Source organism: Montipora capricornis, chromosome 11 (assembly GCF_036669925.1).
Source record: "Montipora capricornis isolate CH-2021 chromosome 11, ASM3666992v2, whole genome shotgun sequence".
In the NCBI taxonomy this organism is placed as follows: Eukaryota; Metazoa; Cnidaria; class Anthozoa; order Scleractinia; family Acroporidae; genus Montipora; species Montipora capricornis.
In genome coordinates this window covers 12600773-12618420 of record NC_090893.1, presented here as the reverse complement: position 1 = coordinate 12618420, position 17648 = coordinate 12600773, and the positions used below count along the sequence as shown (strand labels likewise).

The window sequence follows — 17648 nt, the reverse complement described above, 5'->3', positions numbered from 1 at the left end:
GACACCACCATTACCCCTTCTCTGGATCTAGAACTGTACACCGTCGCCTCTGGCTCTGTTGGTTTTGGGGGCTATTTCAATGGGCAATGGTTCCAGGGTAGATGGCCCCCTCACATCCAGCTAAACAGGGCTCGGGGTATAAGCATCAAATGGCAGGAACTTTTCCCCATAATGGTGGCATGCGCAATCTGGTTCCCTCATTTCTCAGGGAAACGTATTCAATTTTGGTGCGATAACAAATCCGTTGTGGCATTTATCAATTCGGGCCATTCAAAGGCTCCGCGCATCATGGACCTTCTTAGGTTCCTTATTCTAATATCCATGAAACATAATTTCTTTATTGGAGCACGTCAGGTCCCTGGGGTTTCTAACGAAATTGCTGACAGGACGCCCGTTTCCGGTCAGCGGCTCCCAAGGCCGACAAAAACCCCTTGCACCATCCCGCCTTCGCTCATGACCATCTAAGGGATGAAGTGCAAACCGCGAGGTGGGGACTAGCGTGGACCACGAACCGTACATACAGCTCTGGAAAAAAACGCTTCCTCCAATTTTGCCTCATGAATCTACTTATGTCAATCAACGGGGACATACTCCCAGCTTCTGAGGGAACGCTTAGTTATTTTGCCTTGTACCTTGCTAGAATGGTTAAGCATACTACTATAAAATTGTATCTCTCTGTGGTTCTTAATTTACACATTTCCTGTGGCCACAGCGATCCTGTTCAGGGAAAATTTTTCTTGCAAAAGGTGCTATGGAGCATTCTTCGTTGCCAGGGCAAGTCTCGTATCCTTCACCAACCCATCACACCCATTGTGTTAGCAGCAATCCAACCAATTCTTTGTACCTGGTTAGAGGAATGGGACTTCACTATGATATGGGCTGCCTTCACCTTAACCTTCTTTGCCTTCCTCCGTTGTAGCGAATTTACCTATAATGGGATCTCCCAGTTTTGGCCCTTGTTTAATCTGTCTGCCGACTGTGTATCATTTCATCCTAGTCAGGCTTGCCCGCAGCAAATGTCCGTTCTCCTTAAAGCTTCTAAGACAGACACTTATCGTTAGGGCCACACGCTTGTTATTGCGTGTTCCCCTTCACCAATTTGCGCAGTTACTGCTATGCATAATTATTTTTTGGTGCCTGCCCGCGTGGGCCACTTTTCTATTTCCACTCAGGTCGTTTGCTTACTAGGTCCGCCGTTGTTAACCTTCAGAGGGATGCAGCTCTACATGTCGGCCTCCCCCACAAGTGGCTTAAAGGGCACAGTTTTCGCATCGGCGCCGCATCTACAGCAGCTGCAGCGGGCTTGTCGGATTAGTTAAGGTCTTAGGTCGCTGGTCATTGGATTGCTACCAGCTTTACATTCGTACGCCTCGCAACGTTTTACTGTCAGCTGCGCCGCGTATGGCTGTCGTTTCGTTACCATAGTTAGTTACTGTTTAGTTTGCGCTTGGGGGGATACATGCTTCGCACATATCAGTGGCGGTTAAATCTCGCAGCGACTTCTCCAAGCTTTGGTGTTTTTCATGCTATGCCATTTTATGCTCTCTATCTGCCTTTGTTCTTGTTTGATCCAGCACGTGCCGGCGGAGTCGGCTTGTAGTGCTTGGGAGATAAGGAGCCTTGAGCTATTTTTACCGTCTACACTCTTTCCATTATAGCACGATGCTGGCCGGAGGTTTAGCTCGTAGTGCCGTGGAGAGTTAGGCTTATTTGGCTTTTACTGGCCTACAACTTGTCCGATCCGGTGCGGTTTGCCTCGTGCGTCGGGGAGATAAGTTCAGGCTTTTAGTCAGGCTACGGAAGTCGTCTGTCACACCAATCGTGGAGCGGTGACCCCCCCCCGCCCTTTTACGCCAACATTGTCTCTTGTATTTTGTTATTGTTGTGTCTTAACCATAAATACCCGCGGGAACTGCAACATTAACTTAAATATATTGCTTTCATATATATGTACATGTATATGTGTTTGGACTACAGTTGTATATTATTTGCTTATTTTATGTTTATTTGTTTATCTGTAACCATTTAATTAAGAATAAATTATATTTTTCCAACTGTTAGGGTTAGGGTTAGGGTTAGGGTTAGGGTTTACTATTTTTGCCCTTTGCTCCTTATACTTAAATATTATTCACTTCTTGTTTGTAAATTTGTTTATTTTGTGGAGAATAAATTACTAATAGATTACATTCTTATAGCATTATTGTCACTGTCAATGGATTTGACTGAGCTTGATTGTGAAGTTTAACTTAGGAATCCCCTCCCCCCTTGACCTCCACTGTAGAAAAAACAGAAACAAAAAAAACCAGGGTGTTTTTTATTGTTACATGTAGATATGGAGTAGTCGGTTATTGCTTATCATGTTTCCCTGACATAAGAGTTCTTCTCAGTCTTCTTCAACTGGTTTTACCAGTATTAGGTCAAATAAAGATTCCAGATTCTGCAGAGGAGAGACAAAAGATGTTTCAGATCAGAGAGAATATAGGTCTCGCTGAATTACTGCTGGATTTCCTTCTTGATGTTCTGCTGATGCCATACAGGTTTGTTCTAGATTTTTTAACATTTTGATCTCAGTGCTATTGAAAGTGATAAAACACAAGTGCCTAGTAGTACATTTCTGGTTTAGCAAAAACTGCTTTGTCTTCCATAATATATATTATTTGAGCAACTACCATTTTAATACATGTAGTTAATAACATAATTATTATGTTACAGTGAGAAAAGAGGCTAAAGTAAAGTACTTGCTTTGATACAATGACACACAATAAATAATACATACATAGCAAAAATCAATAACTAAGTAAAGTGCACAAAATACATGTACACTGTAATGCAAGTTAGCTGTGTGGATGATCCAGAAACTTATCCTTTGCAAATTATTTTCAGCACTTTGCCAATACAACCCCCCACTTCTACCTCAGAGACACCTACCACTGAACAAATGTCAGACACTCAAGCTACTGACTTGCAAGCTCCACCAGGGATGAGTGAGGCTGCTCTTAAGCGTATCAGAGGTGATTCGACTTTAGAGCCAAACAAACTAGAACAGGCATGTGTGTGAATAAACAGTACAATTTTTTCTGGAATATTAGAACTATTTCTAATCATGGTAGAAATACAGGTAAAGAACATCACTTTTGCAAATTATAGTATGATTTGTTATCATCAGCACATCACTACCAGGGTTATTAGGGATTTTAAGAATTGACGACGGCTATATCATTGGTTAATAGAGGAATAATCATTCTGCATGTGCAGCACATTTGGAGCATATTTTGGGTACTCTGCATAACAATGATGTAAAATCTCCAAATTAAATTTTGAGTTTCGACAACAACGTGAGCGTACAATTAAGAAATGGTAAGCGTGCAGCGTGCAACTATCGAGTTATGGACGCACGTGGGAGGTTGCTAAGCACAAGAGAAGCGTAAGAGTCGCACGAGGCGATAGCCGAGTGTGACTCTAGCTTCTTGAGTGCTTAGCAAACCTCCCAAGTGCGTCCATAACTCGATAGTTGCACGCTGCACGCTTACCATTTCTTTTATAACATAATCGTGAACACGACTCCTGCGTGTTTCGCTTGTATTTGCATAAATCGAGTTTGGTCAACAGACGATGTCAACACAACTTTGCTTTTTTAAGACAACTTTGAATTAACAAGACAAAATGATGAACAAACAGTTTTCCCAGTCAAAACTTTTATTGGAATCAATTATTGCGAGCGTCGACACAAACACGCTGTCTTTGCACATGCTTCGCTTCTGTTGAAAGCGATCAAGCTATCGCAAACAGCACGACTTTTCCAATCCAAAAAAAAACGACGTTACACTATTTCAACTCAAATGGCCGATGAAATAAATCTCAAGAAGAAAATCGACATTCCAAAACACCATTTACCTTCCTGTAGCATCTTCCCTGGTCTCATAAAATCCATTTCAATTCCGCGATTCGGCTTGAATATTTAAGCAGAGTTTAGATTGTGTTTTGGAAATCAAAAGCAGTACAAACACGAAACGCTCTTTTGTCGCTTTAAGACCTTCAATTCTCCTTTTCCGCTGCTGATTAATCTTTAGGGCTATATCTTTCTATTTTGAGCTCTGTAGAGGTTCACCCCAATTCTAAGAGGAGGAAAATATGTCTTGGAAAATTAGGACTGATGCGCTCGTGACGGCATTTTCTTCTTAAGTTAGATCGCACGTCAGCTGTCGTCAGCGAGCGTGCACAGATGGGCAAATAGAAATGATCAATTGGCCAATCAGAATGCGCGTTTTATCTAAGTTATGTTATAAATGTGAATCTTTCATTCTCTATTTTTACTCTGAAACCACTTGCACCAATGAATTTTTAGGGTACTTTGCCCACATTGTGCGACGTTAACGAGACAGAATAATCATGAAAGACTTGTGATAGTGCAGAGTTAGATTTTGAGGTGACGTTTTTGTTGACATCACTGTAGTATTATTATCTTAAGTCCTTAATATCAGTTGTCAGTGGGAGTGATTACATTTTTTTTACATACTGTAGGTGAAGCTTGGAGCTCTTAAGTTTCTGGCCTCTGATTTATTTCAACCAAGTGAGGTCATATGCCATTTCTTAGTTGCCACTGGAGATACAAGACATGGGTATAGTTCTGCCTATCTATTTTTATGCATGGCACTGATAGTCAGTATTTTTCAGGCAAGGTGAGACTCGTGGCTGGCTGCTGTGACACAAGTGACAGACTTCGCTGTCATAACCATCACAGGCTACAGTTCCATCTGTCATTAACACTTTAAGTCATAAGTGACCCATGTATTATCTCTGAGCTGAGCTTTATTTTACATGTACATGTACATTAATTAATGTTGTATGATTGATTAAAATCGTTTGTAATTTTTATAGAGTAATTGATGCTGGAGATCATGAACTCAAGAGAATAGCCAGGTGATCATTCTGTTAAGATACTTGATCATGCTTATCATGCAGCATCAAAATTTATTGAAAAATCAAACATCCAATTGCAAGTTAGAAATAAATTCACGTTGGGTTAAAAGTTTGGAATCAAAACCATACATGTACTTTCGGAAGTGCAAGCTGTTATGGAATCTCAAATGGAAAATAAATAAAAGGTAATGATTTTAACTCCAGGTGTATCAAGGTCACGAACCTGTTTTGGACCTGACTACTAGTGTGCGAGTCTTTTTGGTTGCACATGTGCCGGCCGCTGGTGCTCATATAGCTAGAACTAATGGTATTGCAGTTTTTCTGTAGAATATTGAAGCAATTAAGAGTATTGCTACACTGTGCTCATTCCAGCATGGGATGCTAGTCCATCATAGAGTTACCCCCAGCAGTATGTCACCAATACCCATTTATATACCTGGGAGGAGAGAGAGTGTGTGTTGTGAAGTCTTGGCATGCTAACCACTATGCCCCTACCCTCTCTTTTTTTGATCTTGACCACTCATGAAAAGCAATGCTTACTGTTGAATTTTCTCAGGTCTACAGACTTTGAGAACCCTAAGGTTGTCGACAAGATCTTTGGAATCTTCCAAGGAACTGTGCTGATACCACGCTCAACACAGCAGGTATTCTCAGGAGCCCTGAATCTTTTCTTTTTGCTTCAATGCAAAGTTTAATTTTTTATTCTTGATTCATATTAATTTTATAGTGTGCATGTTGTACATGTAGTTCAGTTTTATCCCCTGGTTTGATTTTTTGAAAACCAGTTCAAGATTTTTGAACCAGTCCATCAAATGTTATAAATAGTTGGTTTATTTTATCAACTGTCTAAAATTTAAAGGGATTTTCCTTTTTTTGGGGATGTAGTAATAATAAGTTAAAAAACAGGAGCTTGGTTTTTTGCGGGGTCTCAAAAAAGAACAAGACATTCCTTTCCTCCATTCTACTTCTCCTACCCCTCCCTGATCTTCCCCATTGCCTCTATCCTACCCCACCCTTCCTTCACAGATTTACCCCCTTTATCTTCCAGATAGCTCTCTCCTTGAATACCCCTTCACTATGCAAAACTTCTCACAGACTATCACACTTCTCGAATTTGAACCTGAACTCTTTATCTCTGGATCTGCCGCCCACTATCTTATCCACTTGACCACACAAGCAACTCCTGCAAATACTCCATAATAATTTATAATTAAATATTTTATTATTCATCCCAGGTTACTCTCGGTCCAAACTTAGATTTATTCACATTTGGACACCAGAGCAGATGGTCACATGCAAGTCAGTATTCTGTGGAAGTTGACTAGTATGTTGCTTATGGGACATATTATATTTCAGGGAGTAAAAGTCCCAGCTGGACAACAGAGATCCCCAGCAAGTATACGATTGAAACAAAGGCTATTTCCTTACCTTCTGAGGTCCAGGAGGGCTGCTGATCAATTTCCAGCTTGTCTTCAGGTATTCTGGAAGTACAGCTGTATCCCTGCTCATGCAGAGCTCAGATATGTAGTTCAGGGCAAACTTGTTCCCTGGGTTTCTCTTCTTCCCTTGGGAAGATGTTGAGTACATTGGGAAGCACATACAGGAAGTACTCGAGTACTGGATGTTTTATCATGTGATGAGATACTTCACAGACCTGTTCTGAATTTTTGTGAGGAATGTGAAATTATCTTCTGATGATCTACATATACATGTTCAGCAGGTGGCATTTTCTCCCTGATTTATGGGTGTTTTTGCTAGCTGGACCTTCTACACCATAATCCTTTTTATAGCATCGTTGTCATACTGCCCCCTAGGGGGGACTCTCATATAAAAAGGGGAGGTGTGCTCTTTGGAAATTTTAAATGAAAATCCAAAAGTGACCAATCTGGGCGTGGCTCGGGCATACCGCCCACTTGGTGGTGAACATAATAGGACAGGCAACAACTCTGGAAACTGTGCCAACTGGGCCTTGCTGTACTTGGGTTCTTTAATGTCTGACTGAGTTTGAGAACATTAGGAAGTTTATGAAGTTCTTATCTGACAAGAATTAAAAAGTCTTTTTAGTTGCAGGTGAGCTACAAAGGCAGCAGTTTCTCCTCAGTTATTTTATACCTCAGTGTTAGTCTAATTCTCAACCAACTCAACCAGTGATGTGCAGTGCTGATAAACTTAAATTTCAGATTTTATGTTAGTCTCAGAAACCTTTCTGAGTGTACGATGTCTCTTCTACCAAACTCCTACAAAATATGTTTAGCGTGTAGATTTTAATAAATATTATGTTATTCACTGGCCGGGAGGACCGTATAGGGAAAAACTGTGCCCGAGGTCTTGAGTACAGCCCAAGGCTGCAAGCTGAGGGCCGTACTCGAGACTGAGGGCGCAGTTTTTTTCCTATATGGACCAAACAAGAGTGGTGAATAACCTGTTTATTTTTTCCTAAGAAGATGTGCTGGCTGGGAGCCATTGCTCCAGGCTGGCCTGCAATGCTTATTATCAAGAGAGAAATATTTTGCAAAAACACAATGATCAGTTGATCCTGTTCACAAATGAATATTTATTAATTATTTGTAAAGCAACACTGTTTACTTTTAAAAACATTTAAAAGGCTTCAAAAAATCTAATTTTGGTCCTAATGCCGGCTACTCACACAAGCTCATGCAACCAGGGCTAGGATTCCGCCCAGGTTGGCAGGCAAGATAGAAAAATTCCAGGCGCTCCCAGAGCCAATCAGATCGCAGGATACACAGAATTCCACCTGCTTACAAGTGCATTGAGAAGAAAATAAAGTATTGTATTGAAGCACAACAATAATAGTTAGTTTTAGTATCACTTGGGAAATGATTGAATGATGTTATTTTTGCACAGATAATTTTTGACAGTCTGTTTGGTAATGAACCCAACAGCAAGTTAAGATTGTATGCTGTCCAGTTTGTTCACCATGTGTGCCTGTGGAGTTCAGTCAAAGTTATCACCATGATGGGACCTGTGCTTCTCAGTGGAATGACAAAGTTGATTGGTGAAGATAAACAGGTTTGCTGAAAATACTGTAGAAAGTGTATATAATAGAAGATATTTTTCTAGACTCCATTACATCACTGACCACAAACTACAGTGCATGTGTACTTTACTGTAGCTGTTGGCATTCCACAAAGTGGAGGGCAATGATAGCCCTGATCACAGTTCATTGCAGGTCATTGTAAATCTACATGTAGCAGATCTTATGTGAAAGGTGATTATGATGGCCAATAATTTTACATTGGCCCATTTGATTGGGTGACCTGTGTCATATTGTGTTTAGACAGATCAAGCTTGCAATCATTTCTGTCTTTCATTTAGCCAAGTGCCCAGGGTTGAAAAGGAAAGGAAAGGAAAGGAACTTTATTTAAGTGTCTAGTTGTTCTATAGCACTAATTGGGGACACTGTCAACTGAAATTAACAATTACCGTAATGCAAATCAAGTCAAATGTTGGTTTTTGAGGAGAGGGGAAAACCGGAGAACCCAGAGAAAAACATCTTGGTGCAGAGTAGAGAACCAACAAACTCAACCCACATATGATGCTGAGCCTGGGAATCAAACCCGGGCCACATTGGTGGGTGGCAAGCGCTCTCACCACAGGCAGAGCACTCTGTGTGTTCGTGGTTTAAGATATGTTTATGTGAAACGAAGAGAATCTATGAGCGTTATGAATAAAGCTGTTGGAGGGATGAAGCTGAAATTTGGCGAAGAGATAGAGACAAAACTCTTCTATCAAGATCCGTCGCCATTCAGGTGAGATTTTCAGTATTTGTGCGTTAATTCCAGTTTGAAGTAGAGGAGGTCACGGCTGACGGCCACTAAGTTGCAAGCCTTGTCTCCCTTTCTTGTCTTAACCGTCACTGACCAAAAGTAATTTAGCTATAAGACGCTTTAGACTGCCCAAGAAGGCGCAAAAACACCATACATGAGTCGATTAAGGTTTCATTTAACTTTAGTGGGATATTCAGACCGAGATGTGATTTAGATGTGCAATTGTCAGAGCTTTATTCATAACCCTCATAGATTCTCTTCGTTTCATATAAACATATCTTAAACCACAAACACATAGAGTGGTCTGCCTGTGCTCTCACCACTGCGCCATCCCTGCACCTCCACGGTACTGTAGGATGGATGAAATGTGTGACACTTCTTGTTTGAGATCATTAGGCTCAGTCATAACACCCTTGGCATGATGGCAAAGTCCTCTTGTAACACTGTACTTGTGTTGCAATGGGTGATGCCAATGTGGAGTTTGCAGTTACATCCCAGTAACCATCACCAGGAAAGGAATCCAGATCGATGGAATTCAAAAGCTTTGAGAGCAGGTTTTTGTTTGCTGCATACTGGAACAGCCCAAACCCAATAACAGAAAACCAAATGCAACAAGTGTTTGAATTACCACTTGATTTGTCTTTTGAACCATATAGCTTTTTGGTATAAAGTTCTCAGCAATAATTATTCTTTACACCAATGTAAAACTCTATAGGATACATGGATACGTAGAAAGCTTATGGTAGTTTTCTCCATAAAACAACAACCTGAAGCATTGTGCATTTTGGTCTGCAATGTGTTGTACATGTAATAACCCTAACACAGTGCAGATAGAGGTGCTACAACTGGAATACATCAAGTCATTGTTTTAAAATCACTTGAGGCAAGTGATTTATATTGATTTGTATTGATTTACAGTCTCCAATAAATTAGTAGAGCACTTGTTCTGAGCTAAATACACTGTATGCATGAGACTTAAATGAACTGATTACTACCTAGTATTTAATGTAGATGAAGTCCTCATCGTTCTATTTTCATAGGTTCCCAATGAATCTCAGAACCTGTGGTTCCTTCATACAATAATGATAATCATAATTAAGTAAAGTATGATTGTCCAGGTGAGTGTAATCCTGAGAAGGACTGTTTGAGATGACATATTGACTGACTTTTCGACAACCTGAGTGGAAGTCATCTTCAAAGTCAAGTGATTTGTGTAACGTTAGTAGATACAATAAGAACTCTGGTCTAGATGTTATTAGTTGACCAATGACATTAATTAGTCCATTAGTTGACAACTGACGTCTATGACCAGAGTTCTAATAATTGTATCTACTGATGTTGCACAAATCACTTGACTCTGAAGATGACTTTCGCTCAGGTTGTCGAAACATCATCCAATATCATCTCAAACAGTCCTTCTCAGGACTACACTCACCCGGACGATCATACATTGTACTTCACTTAATTATGATATGACTCCTGGGTTCACACCATTTACAATGATAATTATATCTGCCTGATTTCCAGGACATTAAACTAAGGCGGTTAGCATATACAGCAATTGGAAAACTGGCAAAGTAAGTTATACCAATTGAAAGTATGCTTTTAATTTATGAAACGTTTTGTTCCATATTCTGAAGGTGAGACTGGGGAAAAGGTGTAAAGACCATTACAATTAGTCCTTTCAGCTCTGGAGTCCCCCATTGATGATGAATCAAAATTAATTGTGTGGTGTTAGACAGAGTAAAATCTATAAGTAGGAACCTTAATGATTTAAGATGGTGACGAAAACGTCATTACGAAGGAAACTCAAAGATTTGCCCCTGTGTGCTCTCGTCTTCCTTAAAACTTGAGATTTAGTCATTTCATGTTGCAGATTGGCAGAGAAAGGAAAGAAATGTACAAAACTTTAAAGTGCATGTGCAGAGCCATTGTTTTGTTCATTAGTGTCTATTGTTTGGTGGTGTTCTCGCTGAGCTTGCCGTCCTAGATCTTAAGGTCCCCATTGTCACTCTTAGGATATCATTTGAAGCAAGGAAGAGTTCTTCCCATACCCTCCCCTCTCTCTCTCTCCCCCTCAGAAATGTATGCTTGTCCATGTTCAGGCCATCCCTGCAGTATGTGCCCATTGTACATGTACTAGAATTGTTTTTTAGCAAAAAAATATTTTGTTTTAATCCAGTTTGTGATTATTTTTCTTTGGTTTGGTTAATAGACGAATTCCGCATTTGTTTTGTAAAGATATTGCGCTTGTTCAGAGACTCTTTCAGGCACTTTGTGAGGTGAGCATTTGAAATGTGAAAATAATAAGAAGTTGAAGAAAGTTGATAAGTGTTTTCATTTTTCTCTCTGAAGATAAGAAGCAATACATGTAGAGAGAAATGTGATGTGCCCATTACAGCATTTTCATGGATACTGTAGCAGAAAGAAAAAGTCGCATTTATCTCTTCGTCACATTCTCATGCAAAACACAGGAATTAGCAAAGATCTTAATTTCTCCATTCCCTTCCATTCCCTTTGTCAGAGCGAATCCTTGACCTTCGGATTTGCTCTGACGAAGAGCTTTACGCTCGAAACGTCAGCTTTTAGAATCTCTGTACAGTGGTCAATTTACATTTATTTATAACATAACTTGGATAAAACGCACGATCTGATTGGCCAGTTGGTCATTTACCATTTGCCCATGGGTGCAGGCTCACTGACGACACCTGACATGCAATCTTACTTTCCGAGATTGGTTACCCTAACCCTAACCCTAATAATGCTGTCACTAGCGCATCAGTCCTAATTTTTCAAGACATATTTTCCTCCTCGTAGAATAGAGGTGAACTTCTACAGAGCTCAAATTATTCAGAAATTATTCAGCAGTGGAAAAGGAGGATTGAAGCACTCAAGAAGCTACATTGTAGAGTCGCTATCGGCTATCGCCTCGAGCGACTCTTATGCATCTCTTGTGCTTAGCAACCTCCCGCATGCACCATAACTCAATAGTGCACGCTGAGCCGTTTACCATTTGTTCTAGGAGCAGTCTGACACTCGTCTAGCAGTCCAAGAAGCCTTATCCATGATGGCTCCATCCTACAAGAATGCAGACAGTACCACACTAGCATTAATAGAGGCATTGATACTGAACTATGTTCAGCAGGTTAAGTAATAATATTGTTGAATTTTGATAATACAATACAGTGTAAACTTTAAAACCATTGTTGATGATAATAATTATTTAATTATTAATTATCATAACCTGAAAAGACCTCATCTTCAGAATTTCAACTTGTGTTTTTTATTTTCTTTAAAGTGCTACTATGATGAAATTCATGTTTTCCTATCTAAGCCATTTTAAGACAAACATGCAGTCTGTGCAAGAAGAAGAATGCTGTTTACTATTTTGAAATATCTCTTTTTATTCCAGAGATTTTCATGTTTATATAATTAATATGCAAATTAGTCAACTGATGACATCATAAACTCAACCCAATTTTGATCAAATGCGATGAAAAGGATATCTCAGCCAATTTGTATCAGTAATGCTTGATTCTTTCCAGTAAGATTCTAGTAGATGTGCTCCACAATATGAGCATACCAGTTTTGTTACCATGGCAACATATTACATACATACATACTTTATTGAACCTCCCCAAAGGGGCTTTTCAGGAACAATAATAATTATAAAATAATAATTTACATAATTATTTAAATTATTTACAAGATTAAAATAACCAATCATCACTATCAATTACATAACTACTTATCACGATATCAATCACTTCCTAAAAAATCCCTTAGCAGTTTGTTCCTTAAACGCTTCTTAAAGATTATTTCGTTGCTACAAAGTTTCAAGTTAGATTCCAGACCTCCCTGATATTTAAAACTTGCCTGTTACAGCAAAATCTCAGACTGAGGCCTTGCTGTATTCACGAGGTCAACACATCTTAACCGAGGTTTGAGATTTTGCTGTACATAATGACCGAATGGTCGAGGTTATTAAGTTGCTTATTACATGGATCAGAGAACAGTCCTAAAGAAGAAAAAGCTAATTTGCATAAACAACATCGTCGCTCTTTGAAGGTTGGGTGCCCGAAACATCCTGGAGCTTCCACTGTTGGCAGCCAGCTCCAAGATGGAGACTGCACCGATGGCTGGCAAAACCTGACAACCCAGCCATGAGCCCCCACGCCCCCGAGAAGAATGGGCACCCGTCACACTGATACACAGTGGAAAGCAGAGGGTGGGGAGGGAGGGAACAAAAACCGCTAAACGCTCCACACACAATGCTCCTACTTCCCGCCACACTGATAAATAAGCGATACAGCCCAAAGCACGAGGTATTCCACGCATGCGCCAGTATACTACAACCACTGACCAATTGGCTGCAGTAGCTCCTAGTTGTTTACTTGGTTAAACGTTAAACTTCGTTTAACCTCATAATCCATAATCGGCCCATGGGCATTACGGGAGAATATGCCCTAGCGCTTAGCTGCTCTTAGCCAATCAGAGCGCCCAATATATTGGCAGAAACACTAGCCACATACTGGTAACTGTTATGTACATGTACTGTAAGTTAAATTGAGAACTGATTACAATGTTGAAAGTGCTATTGACAGTAATTACTATTTGTTAGTGGTCAGATCAATAAAATCAGCAACTTTGTATCTGCAGGATACACACCAAGCAAGGCTTGTTGCTGTCCAGTTTGCCAATGCAGTCTTTCCGAGGACTCATATTTTGTCACGTTATGTGTGTTTACTAGCTGTCGCTGATGTGTAAGTAATGCAACTGGCTCAACATTCAACATCCTTGACAGAAATGACAAGAATTATTGATAGTATCCTACTCTAATTATGGCATATTTGTGAGCTCTATCAGTTTTCTTACAGCTGTAGCAGCCATTCACTTCTGTCTGACCAACATAAAATCCTGCTTCTTAATTTTTTAGAAAAGATGATGTAAAGGAAGAAGCTAAAAAGGGATTGAGAGCAACACAAGCTACCAATCAAATTTCAACACCCAGTGATAAAATAAGTGACCTTCTTCCTGCATTTCCTGAAATGATATCATTTGTAGCTCAAAAGGTTAGTTTTGTCGTTGTTGTGTGGAGTATTATGACATTAAGTTTTTGGTTCATTGAATTCATCACTGTCAAACTTCAGGCAGAAGAGAGACTGAGAAGCAAATCATGCTACACGGCTGGTTCAGCAGCACTTCCTTTTTCTCCAGTTGTTTATTCACAGGTCAGTGTTTAATGGTTCTCTTAAATCAATTTTCTATCGTGGAATGGAATATTTCAGCACAAGAAGAAAAATAACTTGTTTGACCCATTAACCCCTGGGAGGTAGACTGGCATCCAAGGGTGTTTAAGGTGTCAATGCCCCCTCCATTAAATGAATGTAATCATTATGACCACTAAATATGATTATAATTTATGCAATAGTACAGCATACTGTGCTTGTACAATGTATAATCATAAGAAGCCCGTTCATTTGTGGATATTTTATTCTTGATCTAGGTACTGTTGTATTTGCAAAGATGTTTGGAACATGCTGCAGGAGTAACCGAAGAAAACAGAATGAAAAAGTGTATTCTTCCATCAGTTGAGCGGTATATACAAGAACTTTTATCCCACTTCACCATTGAAGGTACAGCGAGTAGTTTTTAGTTCTACAAGTTAGAAATATCCACTTGGTTACCAGTTTGATTTATTTTAAATGTTTTTAAGAGGCTTAAGGGACCACCACCCTAACCCTAAGCATAACCTTAGAGATGCTCTTTCCTCACAGTTAATTACAGTTTGCAGTGGCGCTGTGTTACTACATGTACATCAGACATGGGCTGTGTAGCGGCTGCCAGACGCATCTTATGTATGCTCTTGGCCTGTCGCCGTGGGTTGCCCCCTTTGCAGTTAAGTTGTCAAAACTGCGAGAAAGGGTTATCAGCAAATCCATCTAATCAATATACACTATTATCCAACTCTTTCATTACACTTAAGAGTAATGTCGTAGCGACTGGAAGAATTTCAATTTGTCCTTTCAAGGAGCATCTGAAATGGCTTTGCTTTATGAAGTCTCATTCCCAGGACTTACTGGATTAATGTTATCGCAATTATTGCGATAAGATCATTTTAACCAGTTTCAATCGAATGTCGTAAAACCAAAACCAAAGTAATTACTTTGGCCAATCAAAAAGGATCGAGACAATCCTGCAAAGCAATCGAAACTCGATCCAAGTAATTACACAAAGCTGACACAAAGTGTGAGAAAATATGCACACGCAAGCCACGATTGGTTTTGGTTTCACTTCTGATTGGTTGTAAAAATGGCATGAGAATTTAAACCAATCACTGAGTGAAGTAATGTAAAACCAATGAAAATTGCTAATTTCTCTTGACAGTCAATAATTTATTCAAAACTGCTCTAAAGCAAAATTCTCATTGATGTTGATTAACCTTAATTTAGAGGTTGGTATATTTACTTGGTAAACAGAACCTCAAAACAAGTAACCTAGAGAAAACAGTCACATGCACAATAATATTCATGTGTCTTCTTGTGGTTTATTTAGATTTGCCTTCAAGCACTTTGGGAAAATACATGGAGCTTACAAGATGTGCACTTAAGCCTATAGGAGGTACAGTATGCTGTCAGTATCTTTCTCCCTATAGTCAAGGTCCATGTAAACACAGCCAAGAAGCATTTTTTCCCTTTGTTTTTACTTTAGGTGCAGATCTCCATGCTGATGCACTGTGCTGTCTGCTACAAGTTGTTGCTGTGGCACCCAAGAAGTTAGCAGAGTTGTTCTATGACAAACTTGACTGGATCAAGGTTTGTTTTTTAGATTAATAATAAAGAATGATCTTATTCACCTAATTGCACAGGACCTTTGGAGTGTTCTCAAATAATTTTAAAAGATTTTTTTCGTGATCATATTTTAACCAAAGAATTTTCTTGCAAGATTTCAAATGTTAGAAAGTTAGCTTGAATGACTGGCATCGATCTTTGTTGGCTTTAGAGTGGGCAAGAAGCCGGGACACCGGAAGCCCTGCCACGGGAATGGGGCCATGACTTTGTATTCCATTTCCCTTATCTTCACAGCTTGCTTGCTCACTTAAATCTTCACAAAAGCAAGAGGTACATGTATGCAGTTGGTGACTGTTGATATTAAAGTAGGTCACCAACTCCTATTGGACTGGCAAAAGGACACATTATCAACAGCACATTTTTTTTTCCTTTAAAGAATTTTACATACTCCAGTAGAGAGGATGCCTGTCAGTATGCTGGACTATTGTTTGCAGTGGTAGTGTGTAAAATGAACAGAGACTCATTTTTCAATGTGATTGGAGAACTTTCCAAATCTCTTGCTAGCCAGGTTAGTTATTTTCAACATTACTTTTTGTGTGAGGATTTATAAATAGTTACTATTATTATTAAAGGAGGGAACATAGTTTTTGACAAATTCACTGCTGAGGTGCCCCAGAATGGCCCCAACTGACGAGTAAAATCGTCTCACGTTAGACAGAGTAAAATCTGTCTCATTCAATGGGTTAAATCATCTTCACTTTTCTTTGTCATTTACACCCCCATATTCATATATAAGTATCTAAGGTAATCTAGTTTATGGACCGAGGTCCATAAACAAGCAAAAAAAGAACAAGGCCAATATCCAGCCATCTTGACTGAACAAGCTTGGTTAATAAAGGATTTATTATATGACTTAAAACACCAAAAAATTATCTTTGATTTTGCGGAACCAAGCGAGAAATCCTGAGTGGGCAAGATAGCTCCATCTTGCCCGCTCGAGTAGCCAATCATAGCGTGTGATTTGGTTCATCTTGCCCGCTCACGGAGCTAGTCATATAATAATGTGAGTTATTGATCGATCTACTTTGTGTGCCTTGAAAGTGTTTTAAATGGCATAGCCCTATAGTATGGGAAATTTTATGGAAATGTATTATTGTCTTTTTAATTTTACTTGAATTATTAACTTTGAATAAATTTTTTGAATGTTGCTCTGAATTGTAATGCTGATCATGACAGTTTTTATTTACTATAGCAACTTGAGATTCAGCTTGGCACAGTGACTACATTAGGGTATGTTATAGCAAGACATCTGTATGAAGAGGGATTAAAGATGGAGGAAAGAGAGCCAATATTTGTGGAAGATATGGATGTGGAGACTGACGATCATGCCAAATGTGCAGTTGTGGATATGCTTAGCGGCAGTGTGGAAAAGATAGGTATGTCCTGTTTCCAGTGTTGATCAGCACTTGAAATCTACACATACATGTATCTCTTGAGTAGTTCAAGTTTACCAGGGTAATGCAGTTAATCTGTCTAAAGAAACTGGGGAGCTGCATTGTTGGGTATTGCATAGGTGGCATCAGCTGACTAAAGGGGGATTAATATGATTAATTCTTCTCTACTACGCAAAAGTTCCTATGCATTTTTTTTGTCTTTATAAGACTCAGTCAAAAATTAGATATGATGTTTTCTGTACGAGTCATTAACCCATTGACTCCCAAGGGTTCCCCATTGACAAGTAAAACCATCTGGTGTTAGGCAGAGTAAAATACTTAAGTATGGCCAACTTGGGTGTCAAAGGGTTAAAAGAGAAAATTTGGAAGGGGGCCAAAAACACCATGTAGATTTTGGTCAGGCCCACAGGACGACCTTCATTGCATGCAGAGCACCATGGCTAAGAATATATGGTAACCCATCTGCGAGAAAATGTGGTTTTGATCAACTCTACGGCCGTCCACCCCTCCATGTGAAACTCTGTGGTTCAACCCACATATTTGTTTTCGATTGGATGGCAGGTTCAAGCCAGGTTAACTTATTGCAAGAAAAAATAACATGGGAGCTCTGCTTTTAGGCTTTTCTAAATCTATATAATTATTGCTGTTGTAAGGTCAAACAGGTCTCATTACATCAACCTTGTAACTTTTCTCTT

At 39.4% G+C, this 17648-nt stretch overlaps 1 protein-coding gene across 3 annotated transcripts in view; it reads left to right on the top strand.

The window, feature by feature from the left end:
• Positions 1–17648, top strand: part of LOC138025090 (proteasome adapter and scaffold protein ECM29-like) — a 49571-nt gene that overhangs the window by 7832 nt on the left and 24091 nt on the right. For 2 of the 3 annotated variants that reach the window (XR_011127144.1, XM_068872355.1), the window contains exons 6-23: positions 2388–2537; positions 2884–3046; positions 4522–4619; positions 4879–4920; positions 5477–5564; positions 6277–6396; positions 7786–7950; positions 10236–10285; positions 10924–10990; positions 11731–11853; positions 13368–13471; positions 13645–13780; positions 13859–13939; positions 14215–14344; positions 15264–15329; positions 15420–15523; positions 15936–16067; positions 16752–16935. Coding sequence is in view for 2 of the 3 variants with exons in the window: in XM_068872355.1 (XP_068728456.1) it covers positions 2388–2537; positions 2884–3046; positions 4522–4619; positions 4879–4920; positions 5477–5564; positions 6277–6396; positions 7786–7950; positions 10236–10285; positions 10924–10990; positions 11731–11853; positions 13368–13471; positions 13645–13780; positions 13859–13939; positions 14215–14344; positions 15264–15329; positions 15420–15523; positions 15936–16067; positions 16752–16935 (2003 nt within the window). In the remaining variant the exon portion in view is untranslated. The remainder of the gene's footprint in view (positions 1–2387; positions 2538–2883; positions 3047–4521; positions 4620–4878; positions 4921–5476; positions 5565–6276; positions 6397–7785; positions 7951–10235; positions 10286–10923; positions 10991–11730; positions 11854–13367; positions 13472–13644; positions 13781–13858; positions 13940–14214; positions 14345–15263; positions 15330–15419; positions 15524–15935; positions 16068–16751; positions 16936–17648) is intronic. The other variant, XM_068872356.1, reaches the window with a different exon arrangement.